This window comes from Eptesicus fuscus, chromosome 14 (genome assembly GCF_027574615.1).
Source record: "Eptesicus fuscus isolate TK198812 chromosome 14, DD_ASM_mEF_20220401, whole genome shotgun sequence".
Classification (NCBI taxonomy): Eukaryota; Metazoa; Chordata; class Mammalia; order Chiroptera; family Vespertilionidae; genus Eptesicus; species Eptesicus fuscus.
In genome coordinates, this window is record NC_072486.1 from 81,474,362 (window position 1) to 81,486,295 (window position 11,934).

Below are 11,934 nucleotides of genomic sequence, written 5' to 3' on the forward strand. Positions count from 1 at the left end.
TTCCCTTGGCTGGACCGCGGGGGCTGGCGGCAGCGTGCCTCCCGCCGCCCAGGAATCCGCGCGGAGCGGCTTCCGTCCGCGGGCGAGGGACGCGGCTGCATCGGGGTCGGACGAGGGGGGCACGCGGCACCCGCGCTCCGCCGGTCCTCGGCGCCCCACTCAGCGTCCGTCGGCGCCCCCCCAGCCCCGCGCGGCCCCCCAGCCCAGCGCCCGCGCGCGTCCGTCCGCGCTCCCGAGCCGGCGGCCGGCGGTGGCGTGTGCCGACGTCATATGGGCCGCCCGCCCCCGATTGGCCGCGGCCGCCTCACCAGACCGCGAGCGCACGGGCACGCGGGAGGGGCGGGGCGCGTGGAGGCCACGCCCCCAGGCACGAGCGGGGCAGCGGGCGCGGATCACATGACCCGGGGCCCCGCCACCCGCCTTATAAGCCGCGCGGTGTGCCGCGGGCCCAACTCCGGGCTGTCCGGGCCGGGACGTCCTGCGTTTCCTCCCTCGGGACCCCCTCCGTTGGCGAGCCCGCGGGCGGGCGCCCCTCGGCCAGGTACGCGGAGCGCGGCGCAGTCCCGGGAGCGGGGCAGCCGGCCTCCGTCGGGTCTGCGGCTTCGATGCCGACCCCAGTGGGATCTGCTGCACTCCCGACGCCGTGGGCCCGGCCCTGGTCCCCTCCGCCCGCGAGGACCCCGGTACCTCGTCCTGGGCGGCCTGCGCACGCACGGGGTCTGGGGAACTTAAGGGTACAGGGGGCGCGTGCGGGCGGGAACGAGTCGGCGCTGCAGCCCGTGCCCCCCGCCCGTTGCCCCCAGTGCGCCCGTCCCCGCGGCTCCCGGGCAGGCCGAGTTTTCCTTGGTGTGCTGGCGATGAAGGAGAGCACAGCCTCCCGGGTGGGTCTCCCGTTCCTTGGAAATGAACTTGGCCGTGACCCCGCCTTCCCGGCCCCCTTTTCCTTCCAGGAAAGCCCGTCCCACTCCGGTGACTGATGCCCAGACTGGACGACCACTTCTGGAGCTGCTCGTGTGCTCAGGGCGCCAGGCACCGAGGCCGCCCGGCAGCCCGCGCCGGAGGGCTGGCGGCCAAGGTGGGGGAGATGATCACCTCCTCGGTGGCCGGGCCCTCGCCGCGGGCAGCCCACAGCGCCCCCGACGCCGACCCCGCTCCCAGGCCTCGGAGCCCGGGCGAGGGGGGCCGCGGTGGCGGCAGCGGCCACGCCACCAGCTGGCACCACCACCTGCTGCAGAGGAGCCTGGTACTCTTCTCCGTCGGGGTGGTCCTCGCCCTCGTGCTCAACCTGCTGCAAGTGCAGAGGAACGTCACCCTGTTCCCTGAGGAGGTGATCGCCACCATCTTCTCCTCCGCCTGGTGGGTCCCTCCCTGTTGTGGGACAGCGGCTGGTGAGTAGAATTTGTTTTGTAAGATGTCTGTTTGCTCAGTGATTTTCAGGCTCTGAGAAACATTTATTTGAAAATGGAGCCATCCAGAGGAAAAGCATGCATATCCCGGGTTGATGTTTTTAGGGGGAGGAGGAGGAGGGCATGGAACCCCCAAGGCCAGCCTCCAGGTGGGAGGAAGCGGTGATGGAGATGAGGTGGGAGATAAGCGCTGGGCCAGCCCTTTCCCTCACTTTGGGGCTCCGAGGACGGGACAGTGTTTCGGAGCCAGGGCTGTCACCGGGCCAGCTGCCCCGATTGGTCGCCGGCAGAACTGGTGAGCAGCGGTACCTGGCCGCTATTGGCTGCCGGTGCAAACACGCTACCCGCCGGGTAACTGAAAACAAACTGTCACGTGGGCAGAGGCGTTGCCAGGGAACCGCCTCCCTACTTCCTTCTGCGGGCGCAGGCCCTGCCCCAGCCTGTGGGGAAGAGTGACCCCTCGCTGGGAGTGTGGGGTCTGTGCACCCAGGTGGGCACCTGTGCCCGAGTACCTAACACAGGCTCAGTCTAAACGGTGGGCAGGCAGACTGTCTCTTCAGTAGAATTTTTGGTTATTTAGCTGATTGGCTAAGGATGCTGAATTGTTCCCTGCCCAGATCACATAGTACTTCTCAGGCACACAGCATTTGGGAATTAAATCCTGTCAGCTACTTCCTGCAGCCTCAACTCTGCCCCGGTGGAAACACAGTGGGCTGGCCTCTTCCTGAGTACCCCGACATCTGGCGGGCGGAGCAAACTCCCTGCACAGCCCCGGGGAGGAGCGCCCAGCCATGCGCTTGGGGCTAACCCTCTGCTTCCCCTGCTCAGCTGTAGCTCCGTATGACAGACGGGGACACTGAATCACAGCTTCAGCACCGTGTCCAGGGGACACAGCCAGCGAGTGTTCTTACTGTCTCCCTGGAGTCTGCTCAGCAGGCTCACTCACGGTAGCAGGGAGGCAGGAGGCTCAGAGTGGAGCGTGTGTTCCAGCCAGGACACCTGGGGGTGGGGACACTGGTTTCGGAGCAGGGGGACAATATATATATATTTTTTTTCTAGAGGGACAATGTTTTCATCTTTGGTCCTGCTTCATTTTTTGAAACCCTTTAAATATGCGCTGTGCTGCTTTAAGAACTAGCTTTAGATGTGAATTCTATTTTCCATACACATTTGGTGCAATAGTTTCTTTGGATCAAAAACTTGATCTTAGCCTGGCTTGTGTGGCTCAGTGGTTGAGTGTCCACCTATGAATCACGAGGTCAAAGTTCGTTTCCTGTCAGGTCAGGGCACATGCCTGGGTTTTGGGCTCAGTCCCTAGTGTGGGGTGTACAAGAGGCAGCCAATCAATGATTCTCTCTCATCATTGATGTTTCTATCCCTCTCTCCCTCTCCCAAGCTCTGAAATCGGAAAAAAAAAAAAAATTTAAACTTAATCTTAAAAATGAAAGGTTTTGCTTTCTTTGTAACGGAAGCTTCAGGAAATTCTAGGAATGCTTGAAACAATTCCTCAAACCCTCTTTTTTTTTTTTTTTTTTTGGACCATCATCCACAATTATGAGAACATTCCATAGTACCTTTCACCTACTTAGCTTTTCATTTTAAAAGGTAAAGTTAAGCCGAAACCGGTTTGGCTCAGTGGATAGAGCATCGGCCTGCGGTCTGAAGGGTCCCAGGTTCGATTCCGGTCAAGGGCACGTACCTTTGGTTGTGGGCACATCCCCAGTGGGGGGTGTGCAGGAGGCAGCTGATCGATGTTTCTCTCTCATCGATGTTTCTAATATATATATTTTGTTGATTTTTTACAGAGAGGAAGGGAGAGGGATAGAGAGCTAGAAACATCGATCTGCTGCCTCCTGCACACCCCGCACTGGGGATGTGCCCGCAACCAAGGCACATGCCCCTGACCGGAATCGAACCTGGGACCCTTCAGTCCGCAGGCCGACGCTCTATCCACTGAGCCAAACCGGCCAGGGCTCATCGATGTTTCTAACTCTATCCTTCTCCCTTCCTCTCTGTAAAAATCAATAATATATATATTTTTTTAAAAAGGTAAAGTTAAATTATAGTGCAGTAAGTTACAGAGTTTGGGGTTCTGTTTTCAAAGCTCCAAAATTAGAGCTTGAAATGTAACATGAAATTGAAACTGAAAGTCTTTCATTTTCGAGTTTAGCGAGAACTGTGTTTCCTGTTTCTCCGTTCAAGAACCTAGAGCAGTTACCTCCTGGAGGACAGCCGGGCTCTGCCTGCCCTCAGGCCTGAGCCAGGAGCCGTGCAGAACCCTCAGCCCGCACGCCCCGGGGTGCGTCCGCTCCAGTCGCCACGTGCCTCACGCTTTCCGCTGGCTTCTCTCCCGGAACCCCACGCCTGCTCCTGGCTCCATTCTCTTCTACTCGCTCATGCTTTCAAATTCTGGGTCTGAAAACTTTCTAACTGCTCAGATCCCAGGGAGCGGGCTCCTCCTCTGGCTTCCTGTTACATAACCTCCTTTTACACACCAGGAAGCAAACAGGAGCTGCCTCCAGGCCTGGCCCCCGGCCTCCCACCGGGCAGGCCCGGCTCCCGGGGACAGGTGGTGCTCTAGGCCTCCTGTGGTCAGGGCTGTCACCCTCACCACTGAGCCCAGTGCCAGCCTGTGGGCACGGGGCCTCTGACCCCAACGGCAGTGAGGCCAGCACCGGCGCTGGCCCTGGAGGAGCGTCAGACTTAGGCTCCGGAGGCCCCCCTTCCGTGTAGGTGGGAGTCAGGTGGACGAAGCAGAGCAGGCAGAGCTCAGGCCGTGTGGCCGAGCCCCTGCTTCGCTCACGTCTGCTTAAGTAACTCAAAGACTGGTTTTGCTTTAAACTGATTTTTTTGTTTGTGCTCAAGGAAAACAATAATATAAAATGAGTCTGAGTTTCATCATTACGTCACCGCAGGCCAGTCTCCTGGTGTGTGTAGTCTGAATCGCCACATAGAGAGCCTGTCGTTTAGGCTGTTACTGGTCATGTGATGTTATTGAAGTCGTTCTGACTGTTCTCTTCTTGTCTGACAGCGGTTGTCGGCTTGCTGTACCCCTGCATCGACAGTCACCTTGGGGAGCCCCACAAGTTTAAGCGGGAGTGGGCCAGCGTGATGCGCTGCGTGGCGGTGTTCGTGGGCATCAACCACGCCAGCGCTGTATCCTTCCGTGAGCGTGCGTGTCCGGAGCGTTCTCCTCAGTTGTGTGTGTTACTGTGGGTGAGTGTGTGCTGTCTGATAGTCTGGACCATGTTCTTCCACGTGTTTATTTTAAAGCCTGTCGCTTAGTTTACACTCACCCGGTTTTAGCGTGGCCCCGAGTCCTCCCGGTGCATTTCCCAGGTTATTTCCAGAGACGGTGCAGACCCTGCCCAAGGCAGTATCTTCCTTCCTCGGAGTCTGTTCTTTCCGTCTTTGCATTGTGGTGACCTGGTTCCTGCGGCCCGTTGACCACTGGTGACAGGGTCACTGTTGCTGGGCTTCTCCCAGAAGGCCGAGGTGAGGCCTGGCCGTGACCACGGCAGTGCCCGGCGGTCCCCAGGTCCCCGGTGGAGCGCATGACATGGAACATAAGTGCATTTTAGGAGGAAGGTCCATAGTATCCCAGGATTCAGAAGGTTTATGGCTCCTCGGGAGTCTGTTTTCAATCTTAGAGACAGATATTCTCAGAGCTACCAGTTCCTCAATCTGCTCCCCCGTGTGATGTGAGCTGCCACTGAAAGGTGCTTGTTCTAAGATATCTTAGCTCTGACGAGTGCACTCTGCCACCGGCTGGCAAGCAGAGCTGTGGTGGAGTCAGCTGTGCGCTCCGCCAGCGGGAGTGCGTGATGACGAACGCCGTCTGAGAGGGTCTCACGCAGACGTCGAGGAGAGCACTCACAGTTCCAGTTACTAATAAGACGAGAAAGAAGAACAGGACTGAAGATGACTTACTACCAAAATAGGTTGTGTTGTGGCTGAAATGCAGCAGAATTTTACATACGGCTTCCAGAAGCTTGCCTGAAGTTGAGTTTGTGACCAATGACCTCATAGAAGCTTCGGGTCGCCTTGCTCACGGGACCCTTGTATCCAACCGCCTCTCTGCAGCTCACTGGGCAGCTGTTGTGATGGAGAATTATGTGCACAAGAAGACAAACACGTGTGGGCTCTGGGGTTTTCTGTGTTTTTGATCTTATTAAATAGCACTAACTTTTCCTTAACTTGCCGTCATCAGAAGCTGGATTTTGCCAATAATGTTCAGCTCTCCTTGACCTTGGCGGCCCTGTCCTTGGGCCTTTGGTGGACGTTTGACCGTTCGAGAAGCGGCCTTGGGCTTGGGATCACCATCGCCTTCCTCGCCACACTCATCACCCAGCTGCTGGTGTATAACGGCGTCTACCAGTAAGCATGGCCGCAGGTGCCAGCCCGCCACCTGGCTGAGACGCTCCCATTTTATTTATGCGAAGAGCCGTGGCGCGGCACGGCGTTCTCAGAAGTGCTGCTCGTGGCGGAGCCCCGTGTTGAACATGCCCCGCCCACAGTGTCCTGTGAAGGGAAACCACGCGGGAGCGGGAACGGGCGTCCTGATGTTAACACCACGGGCCCCACTGCAGGACTCGCGGCGGTTGGCTCAGCCCCTCTCTCCTTTGCCCGCAGGTACACCTCCCCAGACTTCCTCTACATCCGCTCCTGGCTGCCCTGCATCTTCTTCTCCGGAGGTGTGACGGTTGGGAACATAGGACGACAGCTGGCCATGGTACGTGAAGTGTCACATTGGCAGCTGCCCCTGTAGTTTCTCAGCTCCAGAGGACTGCTTTATGGAACGTTTTCTGTGTGTTGACAGATGTCTCCTTGAGACTCGGCAGCAACAGTTATTGAGAAAAGCGTATATTTAAAAAAAATGCCCAGCTAGTTCTTTGCTCAGTCACAAGGGTGCCGATACCCGAGAGCACAGCGCAGCCCTGGGGTCACAGGCCCCTGACTTCCTGCGGCCCAGTGCCTGCGGCCACGCGCAGAGACCGCGCTGAGGCCAGCGGAGGGTGGTTTGCCGTGCGTGTCCTCCCTCCTTCCGAGGGTGCAGGTGACGTGGGGAAAGGGCATCAGAGGTAGGCGGAGCCCGAGGCCGAGGCTGCCCACCTGCGGGTGCCAGGTCGGGCCCGGCTCGGCGTCAGGAGGTGGCCCCACCTGGCACAGCCTGTCCTTCCTGTAAGAGGAAGAAGCCAGTCCCCTTGGCACAGCTGTGCTGAGAGCCAGCAGGAAACGAAGTCGGGGTCACAGTGGCAGTTCTCGGTAGTTAAAATAAGCATCTGAACACTTTTTGCAAAGAAACTTCAGTGTGGACATTGACTCAAGAGCCAAGAAAGGAGGAGCTGGAGTCTCAGCAGGACCAGTGCTCTCAGGTAAAGAAGAGGCTGGCTCAGAACATTGCTCTCTGTCCCCGTGTGGTATTCTCAGAACAGGACATCTCGGTGCTGGCTGGGCCTTTGGTTTCCCTTCCATCCCCCAAGGTGTCCGTGAGGCTTCTGGAAGCTGCTCCCTCCTCGTGGCAAAGTCACGGCCCAGCTCGCTCTCCCACTCTGGCCTTCGGCCCGAAGCCCCCTCCCCAGGAAGCCCACCCACGTCAGCCGGAGGAGGCTGCTTTTCCCTGGTTCTTGCCATCTCCTGGGCCACGGAGAGCCGTTCTGAAATGCGTGCTGCCGCTGCAGCAAAGAGACGCATGGTGAAGCGGATTGTCTTGCACAAGACTCCAGTTGGAATGCAGGGAACTTTATGTCGGGGCTGAGAATGAAAAACACACTGACAACAAGGGTCGTGTTAGAAAGTGGAGACTCCGTAGCAGCGACTGTCCCTGCCGCACTGCAGTTTCTTATGGCACCTTTTGTTTGGGGGGCTTTCCCCCAAACCACAGCGGGAGGTGGTTGTCCGCTCCACCCGCCAGATCGGGGCCTCCGCCACCGAGGCCCGGCGCCCGGTCCCGCAGGTCTGGGTGTCGCCCGGGATGGCCAACCGTAGGCCGTGCCCATTCTCTTACGGGCACTCGTGGCAGCAGGAGGCCTCGGCTGTGCATGAAGCGGCCTCTTCAGAAAGAGCAAGTGACACTTCTCCTTAGGGAGTTGGGATAGTGAGCCTACATCTCTATTTTCTTCGGAGAAATGAAACAAATTAGCAGCTTTTGTACGTCATTGTGTTTGTGAAAATGGGGTCACTCTTTAGAAATGGGGCGTGTCACCCGGCGGGTCGGCAGTGGGAGCCGCCCTCACAGCCCTGTGCACTCCACGGGCGACACGAGGAACAGGCCTGGCTCGGAGGGGTCCGGGCGCGATCACAGCGCGCTCTGGGTGTGAAACGGACCTGCCAGGTGTGAGGCTGTGACCGTGACAAAGGCGAGGTCTGCAGGTGGAGACCCCAGGTGGGCACCATGCTCAGCATGGCGACCAGGTCTGGCCGAGTCCACTGTCACCATGGGCTCCTGCTGGTCCGTCGTCATGGCGATTCTTTTCTGTGGCCGCTGCGTCCTGTCCTCTTCAAATGCCTTTCTGTCCTCACCCAGGTGCCCCCTCCCCAGCCCCCCCTCGTGGAGAAGTCTGGTCGGTCCTCACTGCCACTGTCGACAGGTTCTGCGACTTTGAGGGCCACGACCTGGGAGTCTGTCTGACCACAGGCTGGTCGATGCACGGTTAGGTCCCAGCAGCTCCCTGGGCTACAAGGGGGCTGTTCGCGGACCCGCTGTCACTGCTGTGCAGGAGCTGCCGCGCCACGCTGTGCGGGCTCTGCCTCGCTGGTGCTGCCAGTGGCTTCTGTGGCACTGCCACCAGCCTGTGTGTAAAGCCCGTCCTGGGTTTGCCGCAGGCTCTGGGAGGGTTTGAAACTGTTGCTATTAGCAGCTTAAAGTTCTTTTTCAAAGAAGGTCAGGCTTCCAGCTGCCGCGGCCATGCGGCCTCTGCCTCCCTCAGCTGACCGCGGCCTCCGTGGCTTCGTGCGGCGGCGGCGGGAGGAACTGCCCTCCCCGCTTTAAAGGCGGAGAGACAGCCACTGGCCCGAGTGGGTGCAGAGAGGGCTGGCGCTGGGCTTGTCGTGAGTGTGCCCTGCGCCTCCGATGGAGGACACACCGGTCACTCGCCTGTAAGAGGGTCCTGGGCTTGCGGCACGATCGCCGCCCTCTCGCCACTGAACACCCTGCACTCGGCGGCACGATGCGTGAGCAGACGCATCTGTCTGGGCTGGTGCCGACTCCTGCTGGCCGTTCGTGCTCTCACTCTAGTTCCCCTCCGAGCCCCGGTCCCTCCACGTGTCAGCCTTTGTGAGCCCGGCTCACGGCGGGTTGCGGTGCGAGTTCCGCTCTGGGTCCTCTGGCTGAAGCTGCTGCAGACCTTCCTCCTCCTGCCATCTCATGCTCTCAGATGGCCACTTCCTAAAGGTCTGCGCCCCCAGCCCTCCTTGGGGGACGACACGGTCCCCCGGCGTCTTACGCATCTGTCACAGGAGGTCTGGGCCTGTAGCCAGGCAGCCCGAGTGGGGCCGAGGGCATGTCCCCTGCCGGCGTTCCCGCTTCCCGTCTGCGTCATCACCCGGGATGGGACTTCCCCCTTCACCTTCCCGGTCCGCCCCATCGCTAGTAGCTCTGTGTGCACTGGGCTCATTTTACTCACTCTGTCTCTCTGTTCTCGTAGGGCGTCCCCGAAAAGCCACACAGCGACTGAGTCTCCCGCCACTGCTTCTGGGGGACAGCCGGGCGTGGCACTGACACCCAGGCATGGACGGGACAGTGACAATCTTCCCTCGGGATCACGGAGACGGTGATTCACCCGGGACTCCTGGGAAACCGCCCGTTTAGATGAGCAGGTGCACAGGGGACAGCTCGCCTGGAGATGCCACCTCAGCTCCCTCGCACCTGCCCTGCCCTGCCCTGCCCTGCAGACCCTGGACCCGGCAGAGGCAGGGGGCCACGGGCGCCATTTCCGAGCGTTCCATGCTGTTTATCTCATAAAAAGCAAGTTGCCATATTACAAAGCCTTGAACTAAAGCCCAAGTCCCAGCTCTTGGTTTGGGGTCCTGCCCACAGTGGAGAGCTTGCAGGTGCTTAACAAAGGCAAGTGTGATGACATAGGAATGATATTTATCCAAAAGATTTTAAAATAGGGTTGTGTAAAAAAAAGAGCTGCAGCAGGGCGCGCACAGTGGTCAGGACACAAGGCCCATCACGCTCTGTGGCGCACGTGGGGTCGCGGTGCCCAGTGGAGCCCCGCGCAGCCGCAGCGTCCGGGGCAGACAGTCGCACTGAGAGGGGGTGAGAGGGCAGCTCTGCAGGGCACACGTGGATGAAGTCGGTCTGCCCTGGGTTTCCGCCTCCATGAGCCGGACTGCTGCTTCCTCGATGCTCTGGCGTCGAGAGGACTTCCCACGGCCCTATGGGATCTGCAGTCTGTGATTGCCTGGTGAACATGCGTCCTCCCTGCTCGAACACTCGTGTTTCCGACTGTGCTGAGGTGGTGGCGAGCACAGTCATCCGCCCAGTGCGCAGGCCACGCGGGCCCGGTTTGCGAGCATCGGGTCCTTCAAGTGCAATGTGGACGAAAACCGATCTGAGCCTTGTATTCTCTATATTTATTTTTTTTAACGAGTGAGATGTTAGAAGTTCTCCGTCCATTTCAGCCCTGCATGGAGGCAGGTCAGCAATAATTCCTCCCCGGGAAGTCGCTGTTGCCATGCCCACTTGAGCCCGCTCCTTTCAGCTCTCCAGTTATTGGGTTTCAGTAAACGTAACTCTTACTTACAAATTTATCTTCTTTTGTGTTTGGAAATGTACATGTTTTTGGTTTAAATTCTGGGAAAGCAGCTTGGTTAAAGGCTCCTGCGGTAGAAGCCGGCGGGCGGCGGGCAGGCCTGGGCCCTCGGCTGCCCGGGATCTTGGTTGTCTGGAACAGGAGCTCTTACAGTAGATTCTAAGTTACGATGGTTGATTTGTTTTGGGAGAATTTTGTTGAGGAAAATGGGATTGTCCTGAACTTTGCAATGAGCCCCTATACATTTTCTGAAGATGAATGATTAGAATGTGCAAAGATTTTTCAGCAGAGACGCCAGCATTTTGTGAAAACCGGAAGTCATTATCTGAAAGCAGTCATCGAATCTAAATATATTTGATGATGGGCAAACAACTAGTGTTTTTTCCTCTTCAGCTGGAAGTAAATCTGTATCTCTTAGAAATAATGTGGCCAAAAAATGTGAATCTGGAGACTTCCTTTGCCAATACTTTACAGCGAGTACATGAACCAAAGTGACCCAAGTTTGTAGTCACGTGTGTGACCAGCGTGCCCGCACCAGGAGCAGCCAGTGAGGTCCTCGTCATACTCAGTTGTCAGCATTGTGTTCTTTTTGCATTCTTTTTTTATGTCTATTAAAGGTTCAAAACCAACCCTGTATTGATGGGTTTCTCTTCACAAGGGGAGGTGGTGTTAAAATTTGGAATGGACTGACCTCAGGGAACCAGGACTCCACTGGGAATCCGCGCCCCCGGGCTCAGGACCTGCTCCAGACGGGGCCGGCCGGAGGGGGCTGGGGGCCACTGCTCTTGACACTAATTTTCCAAAAAGCAGCCCTGGGGCCCTCAGAACCAAGAAGATGCTGAGGACCCCCCAGCCATCACGCGGCGTTTAGCGCGGCTTTTGTCAAATGTGTGTTAGGTGTGAACTAGCATTCCATTTCAGTGAGAGCAGAGAAAACCTTTCCCTGTTCCTACTCGGCCTAATACATTTCCTAACACAGTGCCTCCTCCGTCTCACACAACTTCTCCCACTGAAACCTGGTGGACGGGTGGGGACGGCGGAGGTCCGGGCCGACCCGCCAGGCGTGTGTGCATCTAAGCTAGCGCTGCCCGCTCCGAGTGGTCCGGATCCGCGTTTTAGAGTGGGGGGTGGAATTGTGTCCTGGGATTTTTTTGGTCTTTGAGCAAGTAATGGGACAATCCCATTCCAATAAAGGGAAGGCAGGCCCTGCCCAAGCATCCCGGTCTCCTCCCACGTGCAGGCCCAGGAAGTGGGGACTCGGGGTGGGCACGCCGGCTGTCCACCTAGCAGTTCTCAAGTCACCTGCGGTCTTACCTGGGGAGCGCTCCTGGCAGATTCAAGTCCAGAGTCGGTTATAATTAAGCCACGTGGCACCCTGTGTCCCCCTCCTTGAGTTACAGACATTCCCTTTATCTCGGGGTAAGAGGGGAAGGTCACCAAGTCAAGTCCGACACATGGTCTGCGATCCGCCGTGCACGAGGCAGGAAGAATGTAGGGTCCCAGAGCGGATCCCAGTGGCGCCCCCAGGAGGCCTGCTCCAAGGGAAGCAGCCGCGTGGCAATGGAGGCTGCCGGGCTGACCACAGCCCCTGGGCGCCGGGTGCCCAGGCCACTCAGACGCAGTGTCGCTGTGGGGAGAGGGCTAAGGGGCTCCTGGCTCCAGTGGCCAGAGCAGCCTCCATTGCCTGCCTCATTGGGGCTTTATTGGAATTTTTATCTCTAGATGCAGTCAGCAGGTGAGAAATCTTGGGAGGACACGTGTTCACATTG

At 58.3% G+C, this 11,934-nt stretch overlaps 1 protein-coding gene across 2 annotated transcripts; it reads left to right on the top strand.

The window, feature by feature from the left end:
- The first annotated feature begins 398 nt into the window (after nucleotides 1-398).
- Nucleotides 399-10,794, top strand: INSIG1 (insulin induced gene 1). 2 transcript variants are annotated; one of them, XM_008156442.3, is made up of 6 exons: nucleotides 399-541; nucleotides 951-1,388; nucleotides 4,438-4,562; nucleotides 5,617-5,783; nucleotides 6,039-6,138; nucleotides 9,053-10,794. In XM_008156442.3, the coding sequence occupies exons 2-6, from the start codon at nucleotides 977-979 to the stop codon at nucleotides 9,080-9,082; spliced, it is 834 nt and encodes a 277-aa protein (XP_008154664.1). In that variant the 5' UTR covers nucleotides 399-541; nucleotides 951-976; the 3' UTR covers nucleotides 9,083-10,794. The 2 variants fall into 2 exon arrangements, with proteins under 2 accessions (XP_008154664.1, XP_054582649.1); XM_054726674.1 differs by lacking the exon at nucleotides 399-541 and adding an exon at nucleotides 600-683.
- Nucleotides 10,795-11,934: the final 1,140 nt, after the last annotated feature.